Below are 24,782 nucleotides of genomic sequence, written 5' to 3' on the forward strand. Positions count from 1 at the left end.
AACAGGTCACTTTGTAAAGACTAAAGGGCAGTTTTATGTTATTTGATACGGTAACATGAGTGCATGGGCACTGCGTCATTGTAACTTCTGTATTGTTTGCCAGGCATGGTTGAAAGGTCAATATAATAAAAATGATAAATATATAATGTTATGAGATTTAAGCTATTTAGTCTAAACATTTATGTTTTTGTGTTATAATTTGTAGTCATTCTAGAATGAAAAAGGCATAACTTATATTTATTTCCTAATTGTCTTAACACGGTTACAAGATCAATCAAATCAACCAAACCCATAGAAAGATTTGTTACTGAAAATAACAAATAAAATATAAAGTTTTTTTTTTAAGAATTGTTTGATAACTATCTTGACATTTTAAAGATTTTGCATATGAAATGTGAAAATTTTGTGATGCACAAAAGTATTTTTAATATTAAAATTAAAATTACTTTGCATGTTGGATAGGCAATATGCAAAAAGAAAAAAATGGCATGAGAAAAACATTGCTTTACAAACCTTAAGACTTAATAAAATTTTGTATTTTGTGTATGAAAGCATTGTAATGTTTTCTGATAATCTGCCAAATTTCCTTAACATACAATAACTATTTTAAAAGTTATAGCATGAAAACTATAACAAGCACAAAATGGTTACGAGGTTGGTCCCAGGGACCAAGCCTCTGATGAAAGAGTTAAAAGAAATAATTGAAATTGTAAGACAAAAGAAAGTTTTATTTTTTTTCCTAAACAGTGTTACCAGCACCCGAACTTTATAGCTCAGTAATTAGTCTGTGGGATTATCTTGGTAAGAATTGACCTGTGATGGGTGCAGCACAGATAGCTCATTGTGTAACTCTGTGGTTAACAACAAATATAGAAACTAATCAGTGTCTCACAACAAAATTTTGGAAATTTCATAACATAAAAAATGATAGAAAACTAAATCTAATTCAAAACTAGATTGTATTTAGTAAGTTTGTTCTAAGTTTCATGTAATTTGGTTAAGTATTTCCACTCTGAGAAAGGAAAAATGAGGTTTTATTGATATGAGTGTCACCCTTCCTGTCTAGAAATGGTTAAAGCTTATCTATCAGTTCTAGACCCACTATTTTACATGTATATTATTACAGAAACATCTGTACCTACATAGATCAGAACTTAAAACTAACCCAAGAAATAATGGGACAAATTCATTATACCTGTCTAACTAGAAGTATGCAATATTATAGAAAAAAAAATCCAATAATTATATTGTATTAATTCATTAGATAGATATTCTTGCTGTTAGCAATATTTTTGGATGTAATCCCAATTATATTGCATGAGATTTGGCCAACTTATGAGATTTAGGCTTGTTCTAAATCAATATACTAAGTTAGTAATGCAAAGTAATCTTCAAAATAAATAAATATATATACACGCGTACACTGACAAAATAAATAAAACTATATAAAATATATATATAATACATATTAAACATTTTATTCAATAGTATTCAAGAAAATAACATAAAAGACAATGAAATATGACTTACTTACAAAACACAAAAATTAGTTGTTTGCTTCATGTACTATTACCAGTTCCCTTGGAAAGCAATACTGCTTTTATCAATAACAGTGGAGTTTGAATTTAAGATGCTGGAAAAAAAGAAAACCTATCTGTTGATTTAAGTGAGATTTTAAAACTTGCAAATAGGTGCTGTCATAAAACCTTTTAGCTTTTCCACTAATTAATCTATTGAAAAAAAAAACCTTGTAAAGTTATTTGTTATAGTAATATAGCCGAGTCTAAAAATCTAGATATGTATATAGAATAATATCATAACTTGTTCATTAATTTAATGTTACCTAAACTTTTATTTCATATTATGATCTTGACTACAACTGTAATAAAATGTTTTAAAAACTAGTTTACAGGCTTCTTGATTTTATATATTTTTGGAAAAAATTTTGTAATAAATAATACTTCTCTTTTTAGGGTTTTTGCTCATGGCTTACAGCAATCTTCAAAGTGAAGTAAGTTGTTATTGCGATATTGTTAGAAATATGAGTTAGTTAACGTTTATATAGTGTGAAATGATCTTATCAGTATTGTCTTGTAGACTGCTCAAGTATTATTTTAACTCATTGTTTCCTAGGAGATATACCTTGATAAAGGTTTTAAGCACATTGGGTACAATGATATATGGTTTGTAGGGCCTTTATTAAAGAAAATAAACAATTTTTGATATTATATTGAATTGCCTTGTCTTAATTGGCTCATAAGGATAAAAAATGCTTGGTCATGAAAGGGTTATCTCTAATAATATATTGATGGATATCTCTTAACCTTCTTGCTATATGGACTGATCAAAGGGCATGTCACGACATTTTAGTTATTTTAAAATTTAATTAAGCAACTTTATTATCAATGTATGGCATCAAAATGTAATTTATAATTCAAATGTTAATATTATATATGTTTTAACTTCTTAATTCAAACGAAATTATTAAAAACAAAATATCAAGTATCCTTTTCTGATATGGTACCTTACCTCCATTCACATAATAGCTTTCTCGTTCAGTGCAACCCTCTATAGGCATTTTTTTTCGCATGTCACAAGCATTGAAACTCCCACCTACCCTATGATTAACATGATTCACTGTGTCTTCACATGTAAATCATCATGCAACAATCCTCCTCCAATAGGAGTGCAACACGCCACCCTGATACACATGACCCCCTCTATTTGATTCTGCCTAACCATCACTTCTCGTCATGCAGTTGTCTAGTGTAGATGTTTGGAAATTGTGCTGATTTAATGAGATAATTACTTTTTTTTTTTGCAAAGTAGTTATTTAACATTTCTACTGTATTTTGTTCTACAGTTTGTACACTGGTTTTCTGCCAAGTCAACTTATCTTTGTTTTGTTATTTTCTTTCCCTACCTTTTTGACTTGTTCAGAGTTGATTATGAACTCTGAATTTCGTGTCACAACTTCAGATCCTGGTATTACTACTTCAACTGTTGGGACACAGGCTTCAGGAGCGGGGGGTCTTGGCTGAGGATTTCTGGCCATAATTTGTTGGGAGATTGACCTTTACATGAGTTGGCCCTTCTTTTCCTATAGAACCTGTTCATGACAAGAGAATTTTTATCACACTTTCTCACCTTCTACCTGTGCCTTGCATGCTGGTGCAGGTTACACCCTGCTACTCCTGGTACTCCACATCAGTAGGGTTGGGCCCAAGAGGATGATGTTGCTTGGGGTAGTGTGGCGAGGGTTGTATGGGATGTCCCACCAAAGTTGTTTCTCCCTCCCATTTCTTCTAGTGGAGTATGGGAATTCTTGCCTCTTTTCAGTTCCTATCTCATGGGATGATGTACCTTGGAGGCAACCTCCTGAATGTGCTCAATTCCATTCAGTAGAGAGTAGGGTGGTGGTGTTCTCCCGGTGTAAATGGCTTAGATCCTATGATACAAGAGATTGAGTAGATCTGCCACATTGCAGTTCATCCCTATGGTTGGGATCCCTCATCCTACCATTAAATGGAATCTGGTTCCCAGTTAGTTGTTTTTTATTTGAGCAGGACCAATCAACATAAGTCCTCACACATGTTGGTTGTGATTCCTCATCCTACATTGGTCATGGAATTTTTCCTCATGCACTTCACCTCCATGCAGTGGGTCCCAGAGGTTGATGTTACGTGGATCCAGCTTGATTTGCCTGAGCTCTGTAGTTACTCAGGGAATTGGCCAGTCATCCATGTGCTTCAATTTCTGTGTGGTCCTATCAGGAGCGTGATGTTGCACAGAGCAAATGTAGTCCCTCTGGCACTCCACCTCAGTGAAATTCACTCACTGAGGATGATGTTGCACAGAGTGGAACTGGTCCATTTGCTTTTAGACTTGAAGTGAAACTCTGCATTGGCATGTCTCTTCCTACCGTCATTCAGATGTTGGGTTTCTGGATGGCAAATGTTGGTTGTGGATTGGCACACATGTGCCATGTTTAGTTGACTGGTATGGAATTTTTCTCTTTCTGTTCTACGAAACTTGAGGTGAAGACATTGAGGACCCTCCTCCTACCATGGGTTAAAAGATATATGCTTGATACACCCTGGTTTTGGACTGTAGTTGACCTACTGAGTATGGTCTGTCATGCCCTACCCATTCTACATTGAGGGGCACATCCATTTTAGCTTTCCCCACCATCTGGTAAGTAGATGGAGACCCTACATTCATTCTTCTCCTGGACTACGATTCCAGTGCTTTCAATGGGATGTGGAGTCAGACCCACACAGATTTTTTACTTTTTTTCTCCTCTTTATTTCTGCCCCTTTATGCAACACCTGCTACTACATTAGGTGAAGACATGGTGTGGTCTACCACATATGTTCCTCTCCCAACGGGGGTTCTCAGTCCATGGGTGTTCTTTAGATGCTTTCGAGGGATGCTTATCTACATCCCTTGCACTGGTCACTCCACCTTTTCAATTTGGGATTCTAGCTATTATGTGAATGAGGTAAGGTACCATATCAGAAGTTAACATTTTCCTACACTGAAAATTATTTCCATTTGGTACTTACTTCCACTCACACTTCCCACTCTTCTTCCTCACTTAAAACTGATGCTTAGTTTCTGCCTAATCTGGAAGTGATGGTTAGGTAGAATTAAGTAGAGGGAGTCATGTGCATCAAGAGGGTGTGTTGCACTTCTATTGGTGGAGGGTTGCCACATGCAAAAACACAGTGAACCATGTTGATTGTGGGGTAGCTGGGAGTTTCAAGGCTTGTGGCATGAAAAAACAAATTTGCATATAGAGGAAACTACTGAATGAGAAAAGCTATTATGTGAGGAAAGGTAAGTATCTATGGAAATATATTTTCATTGTAGGAAGATGTTAAGTTTTGTGTGTCACATTGCATGTCCACTTGCCTACCTTACATTGTCTCCAGTGATTAACAAATTAGAAAGTCAAACTTCAAAACACTGACAAGCTAGAATATAAAATAAGAACCTCCCATCTTTTTGATTTGCTAAGATATCAGTATATTTAATAAACTACCAGAGTAGCCCCTCCCATTACTCCATTCTTTTGAAACCTCTTGTCTACTCATGACTACTAAGTACATATTTATAACCAATAGAAAGAGCACATTCCAAGCTATGTAAACCTGATAGTCATTTGTAATTGGCTTGAAGGAGAAAGTCAAAGTTTACTGGAAATGTCGATCTGAACAGAAATGAGAGTTTATTAACCTGCATATAGCTTAGTTGAAAAAAGCCAGATAAATCAAAGTGATTTTTTGTGACCAATGTAGTACTTCAATAAATTTTTTGTTTTCTAAAATGCATCTTTTAATTCTACAAAAATGATTTGTCTTCCTCCACTACACTGAGAAAATAAACAAGGCTTATGGCGAGGCTTGGAAAGTATAACACGAGTGTAAATCAATTTTATAATGTCATAAATACTAGAAATTATTGTTTTCTATATATTTTATATTTATTGCTGTATACTTTAAGAAAATAACTAAAAATTAAGCATTTATGAGTAAATAGTGATAATATATATACATGTTCATAAGCACTTTGTGCACCTATACCACTAAATTCTGACTACACTGTGAAAATAACCAACATCTAAATACCTACCAGTTTATTGGATTGGCCCAGTTGTTGTACAGAGCCATATCATAAACGTTTTATTACCTTATATAATTCTTCTTTCAACCACTACTGTAAACAAGCCAATAAATCCTATCTCCATTATGTTCTCAGAGCCAGGATTATGATAAACTCTGTGGAAATCTTGCCTTCTTGCACTACACATGCTTGTTTGCTATCAATGGTGGTGTATTATGGTGTCATATAAACTGTCTAATGGCAAGAGCAGTTATTCAATGCTTCATGTTTGGCAGGTTTCTACTTCAGCTGCTAACAGTAAAATATACATAGTTAATAGATGTGAAAAGGTTATAATAGAAGCTCGTAGGAGAAGTACCTTGAAACTTTGTGAGTCAATACTAAAAAAGATAAAACAGTACTACGCATTTTATTTAACATTTCTTTATGACCAAATGCATATAGAGTTATAGAAAAAAATAACAGATAAAATACAAAGTTTTAGTGAAAAAGAATGTTTCATATTAATTATGAGGTTTTAAAGATTATTGTAATGAAACTTGATTAATTTTCAGGTGAAGAAATATATTTTTAATCTTAATTTGGAAACTACTGTACACTTGGAGCAGTCAACACTGACACCATGTATTCATAGATGAATTTTTAGTAAAAATGCACAATTAAAATTTTGATTTTTTGTTTACAAAAGATTTGTAATGTTTGCTAAGAGCTTGAAACATTTCATTAAGATATATAAAGCATATTAAACTCTGATGGCTAATATTTGTCATTTGGTTGGTGTAATCCATTGAGGCAGTAGCAAAAGGGTTAAGACTGATTTATTTTTTCTGGTTTAGTAATCTTTTGAAGCCATGTACAAATGTTTGTAAAATGCTTGTATGTCTATCATTATTCATTAGTGATTTAAATGATGGTGACTTTTTGGATAGGGATGAACAAATCCTGAAGAGGAAGGGCCATGATGCGATACAGTACTTATCCTTTCAGCGATACTTAATTCTCTATGTGGTTATTATATGTCTTGTTTCACTGGTTGTTGTTTTACCAGTTAACTATCAGGGAAATCTTGGTGAGTATTCATTCTAACCTTTCTTTAACAGTGTAGTAGGTGTTGGTTGGTCCACACCCTTGTCTAATTTTTTTTTTTTTGTGAATTAAGTTGTTTGCTGTCATCATTTTGTTGTGTGTAGGTTTTGTGTAGCATTGGTATGTTCCAAAGAAAGGATAATAGTAGAGACACTCAATTAGATTTAGGTCACAATAGTTAATTAATTTTTTGTGTATTTGATATAATTTCAGTTATAAATAACTTTGACATCAGTGTTTTAGATCTTAGGTAATATTTTTAACTGAACAATGCAATATCTACTTTTGTGTGCTAAAGATGTAAAGTTCTGTTGGTAAAATGAGTTGTTGAGTTTCATTTGAATTTAACCCTCATGTTTCTAACTTGTTATTAAACTATTCAGTACTACTGGGATGCAAATATTGAGTATTTTTATGTTTTTGTCTATAACAAATTTATTATAAAAAAACTGACCAAATCATTTGAGTGAAATCACTCATTTTCTACATAAGCTACAAAATGACTCCAGGATTAATTACAATATTGATGGTATTTGTGTTATGTGTCAGTTTTTGTGTGACTTGTTATTAGGGACCCTGTAACCAACATGTCACAGACCCACAAACTATTTGATGCATAAATAAATACACTATTACCAAAAGTAGTGAGGCAGTACCCCCAACCTTGAAATCAACCCTTCTAGCAAGGATTTGAATATTTCTCTCACACTGAAAGAATGTGCAAAAAGTGGCAAATGTTAGTATTAATCAAGATAGTATGAGGCAAAGAGGTGAATTATCTTTTTAGCATTGTTATTAGGTGCCAGATGAAGTTTATGAGTGTTTACATCATTTCTTTTGACACTGGGCCTTCCCAAGTCAACTGTAGGTAATGTTCTTAATAAATAGAAACCAACAGGTCCTGCCAATGTTGAAATTAGGATAAACAGCCCAAAGTTATTTACAGATCAGGCGAGACATACCTCATAGTGTATGGTAAAGAGTCAGTGAATGCACTGGAATTGAGGCCAGCTTATCTACAATCCAATGGGAACTACAAAGTCAAGGTTTTATTTTCATGAAAGAACTGTTGCTCACATACTATTAATTACAAGCCTGAACCTAGAGTGGAGACTTAATTGATGAGATAGGTTTATTGAACATTGGAAATGCATCATGGAGTATTGAATCTCACTGCTTGTTGTTCTAATGGACAAGTCTCAACTGACTGAATGCTGTGCATATGGCTGTGTTGTTCCAATGATGAAAAGTGGTGAAAGAAATATAATGGTTTGGTTGTAATAAAGATAAGGATAAATGCTTCATCTTATACTGACATTTTGGATAATGCTGCACACACTACCAGTATAATAACACATTGCCATGCTGCTGCATCTGTTATGAATTGGTTCAAGGACAACAGCATTTCACTTTATAATTACGAGCACCTCTGTACTGCACATGTCAAGAGTTTACTTTGTTACTGTGTTGTAGTCGAGACCTCAATGTCCAAGACCGAGACCTTAGGGGTCGAGACCAAGACTCAGACCCACTATGAAAAATAAAGCAAGAAGAATAAAAATCACACGCATTAAACTTCATAACATCATAACAATAAGTGTTTTACACATTAACCCCACAGAAAAAAAAAAATGAACGAATAAAAAGAATTGAACAGGTCAGCAAAGAAAACTAAAACCAGTATTGGTGTCAGTAAATTCTTTATGATCTTTGAAGCAGATCTACTATACATGTTGGCATATGGGTAATATGGTGGTTGGTGACATAAACAAAAATAAGGGAGGTGCAAAGGTGTAGTACTAAGGGCGTTTTACTAGTAAGACATCTTTGATGCTAAACCGTGCCTCATATGAACTGCTGGACAATCGATATCTAGTGCTTAATAATCCTGGGTAGTTGACTGGTCTAATACTGTTAGAACATTTAAATTTTGTTGATCTCATTTTCAAAACCTCTAAAACGTTGAGACCAAGCTTCAGAGGGTCGAGACGGAGATCTTCTGAAGGATGGTCTTGAGACCTACAATATTGCTTTGTTACATTCAATCAGCATTAAAATTTATATTATAGTTCAAAGTTTCATTTTATCTCAGTTTTAAATCCTTTATTTCAAAAGAAACCTTAAAGAAAAATTCTTATACTTCGGTTTGACACACAAGATCACAAACTTTGAACTTTTTGTCTCTGTAACCTAAATAGTTCTTCCTGTATACACTATACTTTTATGTATGGACAGAAACTAGGTTAATTGTTCTGTTTACAGATTATTATTTCAATCTCTGTAGGGCACATTTGGAGAAAAAAATTTCTTGAAACTCTTGATAGATGCTGCACCCACTCTCTACACATATATTTGAAATTTCTTAGCGAATTATACTTAGTTGAGCTAGATGTTTGTAGCGAATAGGAAGCTACATTTTGAAATACTATTTCCCAACAGTTATTTTAAAATTGGCACGAAGAATTCCATATAAAACTTGTCAATTATACTTAGTTGAGCTAGATGTTTGTAGCGAATAGGAAGCTACATTTTGAAATACTATTTCCCAACAGTTATTTTAAAATTGGCACGAAGAATTCCATATAAAACTTGTCAAACGACTGTTAGCATTGTTGCTGCTTTTGTCCTTGCAAGCACTGTAACATTGTTTCTCACCTATAAATATGTTAGTTAGATAGACAATTAAATTTTATTTAGGTTTTAGTTTTATATATTAGGTAATTGTATGTTAGTTATGTTTTAAGATACATATTAGAAAGGTTTAATAATTTTTTAATATATAAGCCAAACTGCCTCAGTTTATCAGGCTTAGTGTAGTAGGCAAATGTTGCATTCAATAATAATGCTAAAGGATAGGAAAGGAAAATAAAACATTAAAAATACACTTTTTGTGAAAAAGTAAAAACTTACAATAAAGAACATAAACTAAGAAAATTTTCAAGCTAATTCGACAATAAATTAAGAGGGATTTAAATTTTTTAATTTTAAACATTTCACTGCACAATACATTGATGATAATACTCGAAATATTCAGTCTGAGTGCAAATAACTACAATACAGAAATAACAAATCTTTAATTAAAATACTTAATTAAAACAATCTCATTCTTTGTGTACAAAATACTTGTAATCTTTAACAAAATCTTACCAATTGTTGTGAAGGTATATTAAGAAAACTCGGAGCTGTTGTAAGTATTGTTGAACTGTGTATCGTTCTTTATAAGAGATGTATGCCAAATGGGTTCAAACCGTAACCATAGAGTTAAAATATACAGTGGCCAGTCCAGAACCTCAGCTAAAACCAGTCTAAAGTACAATGTTGAAAATGCAATTGTGAGAACTTGCATATTTTTTGGTTTTGCTGTGTTTACTAGGTGCTTATTCTTTTTGTTTCTATATTATTGTCCTGTTAAGGACCACTAGAGGCAATTACAGCATAAATTCAGTTCTGTACATTTTATATTAATATCGATCAATAAAACTAGACTTATAATTTTCAGTTCATCAGTAATCCTCAACTAGGTAATCACTAGCTATTAATCTGTGCGTAACTCGTTTGTGAATTTTTCTTTTCTTTTATCATTTCAGTGAAGAAAAGAAAGAAGCTGTGAATGACATAGAGGCCTAAACTGTTATTTGTTTTGCATTAGGCAATATTTTCACTTTGTCATAGATTTTCAGTACTGCTTGGGAGAACAAAGAGATAGAGTAGGGCTCCATAATATTGTGGTGGAATGCAAACATTTTATTGGACTTTACATCAAATCCTTGATATCTCTATTTAGCTTGTCAATCACTATATCGAGAATGACTTCCCGTGCTTTTTCTTTATTCTATTATCATTGCTTACCAATACAAGTTCTTTTTCTTTTGAGCTGGAAAATGATATACATACTGGTAAATTATATTTACTTCTAATGTGGTTTTTATTTTAAAAATGTATTATTTATGTGGATATGCATTTATCTGAAACTCTGTTGTTCTTGAGGTTAGTTGAGTTTTTTTATTAATTGAAATTTGTTTTACTTATTCTTGTTGTTATATAGTAAATAAGCACCCCTTCATCTATGTCATTTGGATCCTGTTTCTATGGTAACTTACTAAACATGTAATTAACCAAGTTTTATACATTCCATTCTTTTTTTTCAATATCTTCCTGAGTTTTATAGGCAAGTTTGTGTTTTTTGTTTTTCATTGGTTTAGTTTAGGCAATTATATGTTTGACGAAGATTTTAAGAGATGTGTTTGTATATATTAAACATGCAATACATGTATATTTATCTTGTTGTTAACAGATGATAGGAGAATTATGCATAATAAAGGGTATGTTTTCAGTGTATTCATGTTGTTACATACCAAGGGTTAATTTATAAGAATTAACAACATATCTGGTCCCTTGCTGCTCAAGGAACTATGACTTTGAGTGGTATTGGCCTAAAGGTTATTGTGCTGGACTGTGAATCTGGGGTCCATTGTTCATGTCCACCTTCTTCAAATTTGTTCTTCACACTTTCATACTGTGAGAACATTATAAAAATAATGGTGAAATCTCCCTATTCATTTGAGTATTTCAACAGTTTATCAGTTCAGAATTAGGGATGGCTAGTACGGGTAGTCCTTGAGTAGCTTTCTATGAATCTTTGAAATAAACTGATTTTTGTTGTTGTTTGTGCTCATTCTTATGGCCACAATTATACACTATTGTCTGACACCACAGTTTTCATTGTAATAAGCTTTGTAGCAAACTTGCCACATGGTATATTGCATAAATATCACTATCTGAATACCCTTCTTTGGAGAGAGGGCTGTGAAATATTTATCCAGCTACAAATCTACCTTGGTTGCACTAAAGTACAGTTAACTCTCATTGGAAGTAAAATGCAATTGGTTTCAAATTTAGTCTAAGAAAATATGTTGAGATGATTTGCTAAGTTATTTTTTTAATAAGATACAGTTGGTAAGTGTTCAGACTGTTGATGGAATATGGTCTTTGAAACATTAGAAATATCCAAGTAGCTTATCAATAAGGAAAATCTTCCAGTAAAAATGAATTTTTGTACATAGTAATGTGCAGATGCACATTTTAATTTCTTTATTGTTAATTTTTCGTTGTAATGATCTTAAGATAGTGTCATGTTTAATGTAAAATTTTAAAGAATAATCAGGAAAATTGTATTTTATACATATGGCCGATAGTGTCATTATTATGGTGTTTTTAATGATTGAAACATTTTTACTGCTAACAGGACATAGAGGAAATTGTTAGTAAAGCACGAGTTTAGACTACAGTATCTGTGAAAGAGTTAATTCAAATGTAAAGAAAGAGTTCTTGTGAAACTGTAAAATGTTTGTGAATTCCGAGTTGTTTTGAATATTGTAATTTTTTTATTTCAGTTGGAGATTCTGAGGTCTTTGGTCACACTACTCTAGCTAACCTAAGTCCACAGTAAGTATTCATATTGTAGACTTTTTGATGCTTTTTTTTTGTGAGGAGGCTAGAATCTGTGTAAAAGCTAGAAGTTTGTTTCATAAAAAAATCTAGGAGATTATTAGTCAAGAATAGCCAAAGTATTGAGATAATTAAGTGAAAAGATTTTTAACTACAATACATTGTTTATTATTCTTGTTTAAACAACTTATGTAACTTGCTTTTGACTGTCAGTATAACATTTACGTACATAAAAATATTTAAATAAATTAATCATTTTTGTTGTATAGGTAGAGACAAATCAGCTCAGAAAATGTTTTAAATATTTTTTATGGTACCATTTATTGCTTTATTTTTTCTTTGTCCTTTAGCAGTAGAAAAATTTAATGCAAGTAGATTGGTATTATGAATTTAATCATTTTGGAAGTTATGTGCAATGTGAAAGTAGTTATCTTTATAAAGATATGTAGTAGTTGAGGATTTGAAACTGCTTGAAATTAAGGTATACCTGCCTGTCATGGACTAGAGTGCTCAAAGTTGAGGTATACCTTCCTGTCTTGGACTAGAGAGTGCTTGAAGTTAAGGTATACCTTCCTGTCATGGACTAGAGTGCTCAAAGTTGAGGTATAACCTGTTTGTCATGGACTAGAGAGAGTGCTTAAAGGTGAGGCATACCTGCCTGTCATGGACCAGAAAGTATTTTAAATTGAGTTAATTTGCCGGTCATGGACTGGGGAGTGTTTTGTGTTAAGATATTTTTGCCTGTCTTGGTCTTGAAGGTGTTCTGAGGTGTGGCATAGCTATATATATTATGGACTCTTTGAATGTTTGAGGTGATGTATATCTGCCTGTCATGGACTGACTAGCAAGATACTGTGGGTTAGAATATGTTTTTCTTTGTTTTCACATTGCATGAGGAGAGAGGCAGTGTTGTTATTACCAGTTTCATACTTGTACTGTAGACCACTGCTAGTATTCAGGTTTCATGCAGATTTTAATTAATTTTTCAAAAATCAACAAACAAAAGTATTATCAGAATTGTGTGTGTTTATATTTTGTGTCAGCCAATACTTTTGCAATTTCTGCTAGCAGACACATTCAGTTAATGAAAGTTTAATCCTGCATAGAAGGGTTTAAAAGCCCTAGAAACTGAGTATGGAGCCTAAAGAAAGTCCTGGAAAGCTAGAAAAGTTTGGGAAGTCTGTATGATCCATGATGTATAAATGCTCCCATTTTCTCTTGCATTGTGTGAGTGTATAAAAATAAAAAGCATTTTGTTTTGGATATCATCAATGGTATATAAAGAAAGCTTTATAATTTTTCACTTTTATATAAATATTTACACTGTTTAAAATCTAAATTAACTGACCTTTGTTAAATATGAACAGAAGTTAGATTTACACTGTTTCTCCAATATCTGATGTCTATGTTTTTATGACATACGTTTTTTTCTTTATCCCTCAGTTCACTGTTGTTATGGGTACATGTAGGATTAGCCTTTGTGTTTCTGGTGCTGGGAATATTTTTCATGAGACAGTTCTCTCTTAACTTAAGTATCATGGAAGATGAAAGCTTGGTAAGTGGTAATTCATTTAATGAAGTTTTAGTGTCCTGCCTTCATTATGTAGTCTTAGAATAAGTTCTCATCATATATACAGACCAATCATGTATGACCAACATGATTGGTCTGTATACACTGGAGGCCATGGTGCTTTTTCTGGGGAATCTACAAAAAAATGAGCTGAATACAAAGATGCTGTATTAATTTTAATTCTAAATAAACAATAAGCCCATAAAAATTATGTTTAATTAATTAAATGATATAGTATGTCAAAAGGAGATGTTTTTACTAGGCAATATTTTTTCAACCACCATGCTAAAGTTATAGGTTGGGGCCTGAAACGTTTTTACTTACATCAAGATAGTCTCAAAGTAAAAGAGTTTGGGAAGCTCTGCATTAGAGTATAAAACTATACATACTTGAAGTGTTGATGTGAAATTCCAACTTAGAACTTACTGTACAATGTTTAATATACACTAGGAGTTCAAGAAAAAAGGTATATTTTTCCTTTCCTATTTGAATAACTAGCAATTGCAGAAGCTCTTTACTCTCATGTTGTGAGAAGTGCTTCTGTTTCTTTACTTTGTTTCCCAAAGTGAATCAAATTGTCTCCTTGTAGATTAAGCCAGAAGTTCTATAACGTATTTGTAAATCAAACATTTGGAGTATACTAAACTATCACATTTTTAACAACTTATAATACTGCAATATTATTGGCTGAATAGAAATTTCTATTGAAAATTTTGTAGTTGAAGCTATGTTATTTGTATTTGGTATGTATCTTAAAAAGCTGAATAATAACACACAAAACTTAAAAGTATAATTAATAAGTGTCATGCATTACCAGGGCTGAGTTTTTAAGTTTTGTGATAATTAGATTTGTAAGGCTTTATGTACACTGTACAGATATAACTCCTGCATACCTACATCTTCTCTTTCCCCCAAGAAAATCTGTTTTAAAACAATGCTGACATTATTCTTATTTCTCCTAACGATAGTAATGGATTGAAAATATTATGTAAACAAAGTGAACTCTTATTTGACTCCAAATTTAGACCAATATACACAACTGTTCTTAGCCTTACCCCTCACCTGAGAAGACAAAGTTCAATGCATTCTTAGAAATAAAAGACAAACAAACAAATGCTATCCTCCAAACTACTTTTGATCAAATATGCTCCTGTGGCTTCTGACCCAATATATTACATGGTCTTCCTAAAATACACAAACTAGATCTACCCACTGGACCTATACTTTCTTCTGTCTACACACATTCCTACAAACTTGATAAATATATAGTTCTCTTTCTCCAACCCCTTACCACCAAAAGTTTACTGTTAAAAACTCATTTTAAAGAGTAAAGATATTATTTTATAAGCTTCCGGTATCTTTTAGTTTATTCAGAGGTTTTCCAGAAGAGGAAGTATATTATTTCATAAACTATTAGCATCTTGACATTCATCATTACTCTCTAGAAGAGTAAATATATAATTTTATAAACCACCAGATTCTGGATGTTCGTTTACTTGTTCTTTAGAGAAGTATATGTAATATTTTATAAACTACTAGTATCTTGGCATTTGTTCACTTTCTCTAGAGGAGTAAATAAACTATTTTATAAACTACTAGTATCTTGGCATTTGTTCACTTTCTCTAGAGGAGTAAATAAACTATTTTATAAACTACTAGTATCTTGGCATTTGTTCACTTTCTCTAGAGGAGTAAATAAACTATTTTATAAACTACTAGTATCTTGATATTTGTTCACATACTTTCTAGAAGAGTAAATATATTTGTTAAACTCCCAGCATCTGGATATTCATTTCCTTGTTCTCTAGAGGAGTAAATGTATTATTTTATAAATTATTAGCATCTTTACATTTGTTCACTTATTTTCTACAGGAGTAAATAAATTATTTTATAAACTAATAGTATCTTGATATTTCTTCACTTGTTTTCTAGAAGAGTAAATATATTATAAACTATCACTATCTTGATGTTTGTTTATTTGTACTCTAGAAGAGTAAATAAATTATTTTATAAACTACCAGCATCTTGACGTTTGTTTATTTGTTTTGTAGAGGAGCAAACATATTACTTTATAAATTATTAGCCTCTTGATATTTGTTTACTTATTCTGTAGAGGAGTAACTGTATTATTTTATACATTGCCAGTATCTTGACATTTGTTCATCTCTTCTCCAGAGAAGTAGATATATTATTTTGTAAACTAATGACATCTTGATATATGTTCAAGTCTTCTCTAGAAGAGTAAATATGTCATTTTATAAGCTATTGACTTATTTACTGTATTAAAAGTCCCTTTTATAATATACATTGCATGAAGGTGAGATATAAAATATATAAATTAGTAATTCACTTTCCTTGTTATGTTCATATGTTTGCATCTCTGTTTTTTGTTGTTTTTATTTGGTGTAGATTCTTTCAGGCCTATAATATAGGTAAACCATAAGGAAATGAACTTGCAAGCATGTTTTTTATTTTTTTGTAAGCTTTTAGAACCAGAAGTTAAATGACATGTTATTTTGTCAATATTTTGTTCATATTTTAAAATTATTTTAATTTTTCCATGGTAAACTAAATAAGCTATAATTTAATCCTCCCAGAGTTATAATTTAAACTCCTTTTTTCCTGACTTGGGGCATGTTGTTGGAGCTTTCCATGAGTAAACTGGTATTTGTAAAATGAAATTTGTTTTTAATTGCATATATAAAAAGAGTTGTGAAACAATTGTTCACACTCTTCATTCCACCTGCTTCATTATGTAATTGAGTGCTCATCCTGGTCATTTTAAGTTTATAGCTTGGTTATGTAATTGAGTGCTCATCCTGGTCATTTTAAGTTTATAGCCTGGTTATGTAATTGAGTGCTCATCCTGGTCATTTTAAGTTTATAGCCACTGATTTTAAGGAAATAACTTTAATAGCCATACCTAGTGCTTGACATTAGGTGAACCAAATTATATACTTATAAATGCTATCTGAATAACATTTTATTAATAGTCAATGTATGCTTTCTTCTCCTCTTGGGTGCATGAAAAGCAAGTTGTAATTTGAGTTTCAAGTCAAATAATAAATACTATGTTATTGTTCAAACATGTTTTAATTATACCTGTATTTAACTCCTTACGAGCCTATTCCAGTTTAAAAGTTTTCCAGTCAAGTTTTTAATAACCTGAATGTATATATAGTTTGACACATGGTTTGATCAGCTGTCTTTGATGTTTAAGGTAGTAAACATTATCATTTCCTTAATTGGTTTTGTAAAAACAAACAGTTCACACTTACTATATTTTTTATAAAGAAAAAATATACTTACTGGTCAGTTACACTTAGATGAAGATTATGACTTATTTGACTGGTTAAATGAATAATCAACAGCTTGTTTACCTAGTAGACTATGGTGATGATAGTGGTAATAAATGATTCTCCAAACAAAAGTGTTAAACTGTAATTAATTTCATAATTGGACATCAATTAAGGGAATTAATAGCAGTATAACTTTAAAACACAATGGGTGGAATTTGCAGCAGTTTAATGACACGTTTGTTTTATGTACAATGGTTAATTTTATTGATTATAAAAGTGGTAGATACATAAGATACAATGTTCAAAGTTTTAAAACTAGATTTTGCAAAACTTGTATTTCAAAAAATAACTTAAGAACCAGTTATTTCATCACTAATTTTTTATAATTTATGGTAGTAAATTTTTAGTTTTTCTGTGTGTCATGTAAACAAAATGATTTTTGGGAAAGAAAAAGTTTTTTTTTACAGGTTAATATATATCCTTGAGGTTATTTTAACTAATAGAAATAAAATAGCATAATTATCTGCCAGAAACACAAAAACATTGTATGATTTGCTGTATATAATTTCAAGAAATAGAAAAAGTGTTTGAGAGACAGAAACCACAAGTAAAAAACAAGTTTTAACACAAATGAAAGTCCAGCCTGTTTTTTGGCTCCCTGGTGGCTCAGAGGACAACAAGGGATCTTTTGGTCCATCTAGTCTGTCCTTTTCACTAAATTAAACTAAATCCTAAAAAAACAAAACCTCAAAGCCAGCCATTATCATTCAAATATTTATCAAGCTTTCATTTAAATTAACTGCATCCACCACATCTGAAAGCAGCCCATTCATAAGGCCAACCACTCTGTTAGAAAATATAATTGTTTTAGCTGAAGATGATTTCTTCCCTGCCAAAATTTATTTGTGTCCCTTAATCTTACCATTCTCATCATTAAATATGAAAGAGAGATGATGCATCAACACTATCAATACCCTTAATCTTAAACACCTATATCAGATCCTCTCTAATTCTTCTTTTTTCAAGCAAAAATAAATTCAGAAATCTTAACCTTTCCATCCCAGTAGCCCTCTTCTGAACCTTTCCAACAATTCATTGTCATTTCTAATTGTCTTACCAATGACCTATTACAATGCATGTATTATTAAATCCATCTGCCATTTATTTGCCTAACTTGCCAAATAATCCAAATTCTTTTGTAAAGCAGTAGCATCCTTCTCACAGCCAACAACACCCAAAATTTTAATGTTGTCAGTATATTTAAATAATCCATCGACCATTCCTTCATCTACGTTATTGATATGAATAAAAAAGAGCAAAGGTCCTAACACAAACCTAAGGTACCTCATTTGTGACATTAATCTGGTCTGAATGACAACCCTCTGCTTTTTTACATCTAGCTAGTTTTCTATTTGATAAGCCAACATATCTCCCACACCTACAGAGATAACTTTTTATTAACTCTTTATGTGGCACCTTTTCAAATGCTTCCTGAAAATCCAGATAAACCACATCCACACCTGTACCCTCATCTGTGGTAAGTCAAAAGATTAGTAAGGCAAGAGTTTCCCCTAGTGAAGTCATGCTGACTTTGTTAAATGACTTTGCAAAACATTCTTTATTAGGCCTTTAAAAACCTTTTCCCGCTGCTTATGTAAGAGTAACAGGTCTGTAATTACTGGGTCAATTTTTATTACCTTCTTGAAAAGAGGAGTAACATTAGCCAACTTCCAACCTTCTGGCACCTGCTTACTATTCAAGGACTAACAAAAAGTAATAGTAAGTAGCTCATGTATCCAATCATTATCGTCTTTCAAAGCCTTTGGGTAAATACTATCTCGCCCAGGTGCTTTATCATTCTTTTAATCTTCCCAGTTTTCTTTTCACAAGATCAGAATTAATGTGATCATCTTGTTCAGTTTTGTTACCATCTAGCAACTGTTCAGGTTGAGGAATATTGCTTAAATCTTCATTAGGAAACACTGAAGAAAAAGAAGAATAACCAGCCATCCATTGGATATTATTCTTCCAGTATCATCCCTGAAAGGCCTTACTCCCATCCTAACATTTTGCTTACCCTTGATGTATTTGAAGTAATCCTTACTATTTATTTTTGTTTTCAGCTAACCTTTTCTTTCATATAATTTTTTTGATTTCTTAATTTTCCATTTGACCAACTTTCTTGATCTTCTGTAGTCCTCCAAATCTTCCACCATTGCAGTGACTTTGAGCTTCTTATATTGATAATGCTTTTCTTTAATTTTATCCTTAGTGAGCCAACCTGTTTTTTCTTGCAACCACTATTTTTTGTCAATAAGGAATATGCCTGTCTTGAATATTTAAGAACTTAATTTTAAAGGTTTTTCACATTTGGTCAGTCTTCAAGTCTCATAAAACTAAAATTTTGGATCTTAATCTTACAGTAGGCACAACAAAAGTAGCTCATTGTGTAGCATCGTGCTTAACAAAGTAACCTGTTTTTGGCATATTATTATTGTATGTCAAGCAAAATGCCTAACTGATTACACTGGCCAACGAGTCATTTTCATCAGCTGTAATTATAGGTTGGCTAGATAGCTTTTGGGATGCTGATTCCAAATCTATTTTTGGTTTTCCTCTAGTACGTTAAATTTGAAAGTTTATTGCCTTAATTATAATTTAAGTTGTTGTACATTTCTTTTTTCATAAGTGTGTACTGTATAAATTTAACCAAGTGTATGGTGTGTATAACTTTTATGGGAATTATGCTGAAAAATGAATAAAGGTGTAAGGTTAACTAGCCTAATGTGTAATTATTACCTAAATTGTGCTGAAATTAACACCAGTCATACTTTGAAATCTAGATGTGCTAGAAGAAAACAGATTTGGAACCAGCGTGCAAAACTGGTCTAGAAAAGTGTGCTTACATCTTTGATGAGAGAAAAATTTCGATTTTGTTGACCAGTGTTATTAGTGTGCATATTCATTGTAAAATTTAAGTTAATTTTTAAAGCATTATATGTTAATATAGTTTTTTTCTCACAGATTAGTCGGTCATTAATGATAACAGGGATTCCAAAGGAGCATTGTTCAAAAGATCTCTTGTTGCAGCATTTTCAGTAAGTTGATTATGCTGTGTGAAAACATTTTATAAAAGAAGATAAAATGATAATTTTTTCATATATTTAGTTTTATTTATAAAGCTTTTATAAAGGTAACTGAAATATATCATTAGTTTTATTTTAATTCTGAATTAGTATCTTAATCAAAATTCCTAAAATGTAATGATAAATTTTTATGTCATCGGATCCAATAATGCTAATTTTCACTTTTGATTCTAGTCAAATTTAGTCTTGTGTTTAAAGAATTCAAAATCAACATTAAAACTGTAACTGTTTTTGATACAACTTCCAAATTATTTTTCAGAAGTTCTGTTTTTGTTGGAATTTTATGTATGTGTGGGCTAATGATTCTTTGTAGTAGGTGTCTGTGACTTGTTGGCGATAAATGTCAACAATAAATGGACAGTACACAATCCACTTGTTTTAAAATAATATATTCAAAACAAGTCAAACGTATGTACAAAAGTTCTTTACACTATAGGGTATCACAGTTGTATCTAAAACTCTGAATAATTCTCTTTTCTTGTCAAAAGTCCAACAGGCTGATTCAATTACTTTAGAATCCAATTGACAAGACAAATTATTTTTCTCTACTTTGTTTCTTATTGTACCATCTGGGATAGATTCACTTATGTTACTTTGTAGGTTACCACAGTTGTATCTTGAACTTTAAATAATTGTCTTCTTTTGTCAAAGTCCACACAGATGGGTTCAATTACTTTAAAAACTATTCTCCTTATCTCTATTAAACTGTGAAACTCACTTTGAATATCGCCTGTTATGGCTAATCACTCACACACCAGTTAACTTCACGTTTTATAATTTTTTTCTGACTGAACTTTTACTTTCACTTCACTTAACTTGCTCGCACTTGGTCACCTATATATATACATTGCCCAACTGAGGCCTGGAATTTCCTATAAACTTTGTAAGCGATGCTATAATGTAACAATACTTACTTAAGGTAACAAGAAAAATATCAAAGATTCAAGTTAAGTGACGTCAGCAATATTACAACAATTTAACCACACACACACACAAAGTACGACTCTTAGCGAGTTAAGCAACCAAACTTGTCATAACTGTCGTCTTGTTATGAGAAGTAAGTAATCATTAAATATCAAACCACCAAATAAACTAAATAATAACTATTCAATTAAACAGACTTGTATATCCAACAATTTTATTGATTTTTATTTTCAGTCAGCACAAACAATACACAGAGTATTTGAATAATAGAAGTAACAGGCAATGTACAAAACATAATCTTTACAAAATGTTTTAGTGAAGGGAGCAATGAATAAACTTCAAGATGAATGTTGTTAACATTTGAATCATCATCTTCAAGATCTGACACGAAAAAAAAGTTGCACAAAAAGCTTGTTTTCACTTTTACTTTTTTCTACAAAGAAACTTTCTTTGACCTTGTTTCCATGATAATTCTCTTTCAGTGGATATTCCAATGTTGTCACATCTTTATAAACTGCTCTTATTTGTACTTGCAATATCTTTTCATTTTGCTATTACAAGTGATAAGTGTTTTCATCATATTCCACTCTCATTTTCTATTCTTTAAAACAGGAAATAGAAAAAACAAAACAATTGAGTTTTTCCAGAAAATGAAAAATATTTATCAGAGGAAAGTAATGTTTAATAATGCTCCTATGAAAAACATAACTGATACTTTGTTTTCACAGAATGGAAGCTCTAATCCACAGCTATTATTCTAGTATAATGCTTTTCCACATATTACATGATCTACATCTGTTACCAATCCAGGCTTGGTTTAAATCATGAATTTAGGTTAAGTAAAAATGTGTATTGGTGTATTACCACTAACAGTATTCAATATGTAATCTATACATTTCTGTTTTATAATAGGGAGGCATACCCAGAATTTGTCATACAAGATGTGCAGTTTGCTTATGATGTTAGGAAACTAACCATGCTAGACAGACAAAGGTAAAGTCTTGAAGTTCACTTGTAGTGGTTTTTATGTGGACGACTGATCTTATGATTGTTTATATGTGATTAATTAGTTAAAATTATATATGAAATATATCTAGGAGTGATTTATTTCTATTTTATTTTCCTTTTATTAATTAAACTAATGAAAAAGAGTGATAAAACAGAAGAATCCATTTCTTAAAGGGACTCAGCCATGCAGGCTAAGTTGTGGTGCGAGACAGTTTATAAGAAAACGGGGGAAAGACCACGGATGAGGCCATACACTTGTGGACGAATGTGTATTTGTGGAGATGCTTGTGGCTGTCCACAGGTGAGATGTGTTTATCTCTTCAACAAGTAAATACTCTATATCCCCCTCTATAAATTGTGTTGTGACTACTTGGAACAGGTGTACAAAGAATTTCATTTTTATAATAATTAGCAACACATTTCATTTAAACCGTGAAGACAGGAAATACGACAGAAAAAAGAAATTGAATTTTTCCAGAAAATGGGAAATATTGATCAAAGGAAAGATAAAGAATGTTGAATAACATTCCTGTGAAAAACATAACATGTTGTTTGAATAAGATAAATATAAAAAATAATGTTCATTAAAGATTTGAGTCATAGGAAAATTTTGCAGCTCTCTACTTTACTCACTAAACAGTAAACTTAACCTTATTTGATGGATGGGCTATTTAATCGATTGCATTTGATTAATTGATTACTATATGCTTCCCTGCACAATAAAAAAAAGTGTGTGCCAGCTTCATAACTTTTTTATCCATTATATTATTCTAACATGGTATTAAAACTACTTTGATTCTTTTTACATAAGTTTTTATTACCATTGGTATTTTGTCAAAAACATATTTAAAGTTAATCCTTTTGCAGTGGGTGGATGTGTTTCACATCTGTTTGACTAAGGAAAGACATTTATGCAACAATACATATGGTACTCTGAGATATCCTTTGATAAGATTTTGTTACACAAAGAATGACATTATTTTATCAAGTTTTTCTAATAAAAAATATTATTTATCTATAGTAGTTATTTACACTCAGACTGAATAGTTTGAGTCTAAGGTGATGTTCATATTATATATAAAAATACTTTTCTTCATCTTATAGTTTTCATATATACTTTGCATAACCTCTAGAATACAATTTAACTGTATGTTTAATTATAAAATATTTTAGTAAGAACAACCATATGTGCTATAGTCAATCAAGCAGCTAAAAATACTACAGGCAGTGAAATGTACCCTGTGATGAAAACTGCATGCCAGTTTCAAAATAATCATTGTTGGATTATAGTGTGAAATGAGCTCTTTCTAATGACTATATACATGCATATGTAATCTCTACATGTAGGATATAAAGCTCAAACAAACCTATTGAGGGTGGGTGTGGCACCAATCAGGGGTTGACAAAATTTATTAATTGTTTCAACTACGTTAATCCAAACTACTTTGAAATGTACATGTCAATAGGTTAAGTAAATGTCTTATTGTCTAGACATACATCTACACAACTGGCATTATATTATTGAAGATACAAAGTGCCAAAGGGAGAGAATTTTCATATCTAGCTGGTTATGTGACAATACATCTGAAGTTTAACTCTTTCGAGACAGGTCACAGGTGAAAGGTCAGTTCATATCGTTTGTTGACTCACATTCAAAATTTTATTGAACTACTATTTCATGAACTTATGTCAATAACTTTGGTATCAAACTCTAAATTATAATTCAAATTTTAGAACTATACATTACTCAATTTGTTAATTTAAAAGCAAATATTGAAAAAAACAGATAAATATCGATTTTTGTGTGTCAAGTGGTATGTTGAATGCAGATGTTTGTGATGTCAAAATACTAAGTCTATAGTTCCGTACAAATTATAAACTCAAATTACTGATGTTGACAAGCTAGAATATAAAATAAGAGTCTCTTATTATTTCAATTTGCTAAGATATTGCTCATGTAATAAATCAAACACAGTGGCACCCCCCACCTCTTTCCATTTTTCAAAATGCTCCCTTATATACACTTACTTCTATATATGACATAAATAACCAATTGGAAGCTCAGAATGTCCCTCTAGTGGCTTTCTCAGCCATTTTAATGGGCTTGGCACCATTTCTTTCTTTTGAACCAATATTTGAACGAGGTAGGGTGTGTCTTTAGTCTGCTTGAAATTTTATATTTTTTAGACTAAAATACATCTTAGTTACTAAGCTTGATAAATTATGCTATTAATGTAGTAATTTATGATTTTTCAGTTTATATAAAACCTAAAAAAATTATTTAGTTTCATTTCCTCCACATGCAAATTTTTTAAAGGCTTAGCAACCTATGTCAGGCAGCAACTAAGTACAAAGGTCGTAACTAGAAGAGGTAATTGTTTGCTTTACTTCTTTAGTTACTGTTCTGTGTTTTAAGAAAAATAAGTTTAAGAACTTATTTCGAAATAGCAATAATCTATACATATATATATATATATATATACTACTAAAATCTGAGATTGTTTGTTTGTGGGCTTGTCTGTAATTAAATACAGCAAAAATGGCACACAATAGTGCCATATTTGTAATGAAATGAGAATAGCAACGGAATAAGATAAGTTTAGTTAAAATCGGGCCATGGGTTACCGAGTTAGCTCCGTTTTTCGGGGTCACTTTCATGAAAATTTCTGATGAATC

The 24,782-nt window shown here is 31.5% G+C and overlaps 1 protein-coding gene across 1 annotated transcript in view; it reads left to right on the forward strand.

The window, feature by feature from the left end:
- Positions 1-24,782, forward strand: part of LOC106461930 (CSC1-like protein 2) — a 94,880-nt gene that overhangs the window by 24,937 nt on the left and 45,161 nt on the right. The window contains exons 5-11 of the mRNA XM_013921796.2: positions 1,974-2,011; positions 6,555-6,694; positions 12,105-12,156; positions 13,603-13,714; positions 20,053-20,126; positions 22,011-22,091; positions 22,281-22,407. Of these exons, the coding sequence (XP_013777250.2) occupies positions 1,974-2,011; positions 6,555-6,694; positions 12,105-12,156; positions 13,603-13,714; positions 20,053-20,126; positions 22,011-22,091; positions 22,281-22,407 (624 nt within the window). The remainder of the gene's footprint in view (positions 1-1,973; positions 2,012-6,554; positions 6,695-12,104; positions 12,157-13,602; positions 13,715-20,052; positions 20,127-22,010; positions 22,092-22,280; positions 22,408-24,782) is intronic.

This window comes from Limulus polyphemus, unplaced genomic scaffold (genome assembly GCF_000517525.1).
Source record: "Limulus polyphemus unplaced genomic scaffold, Limulus_polyphemus-2.1.2 Scaffold1060, whole genome shotgun sequence".
Classification (NCBI taxonomy): domain Eukaryota; kingdom Metazoa; phylum Arthropoda; class Merostomata; order Xiphosura; family Limulidae; genus Limulus; species Limulus polyphemus.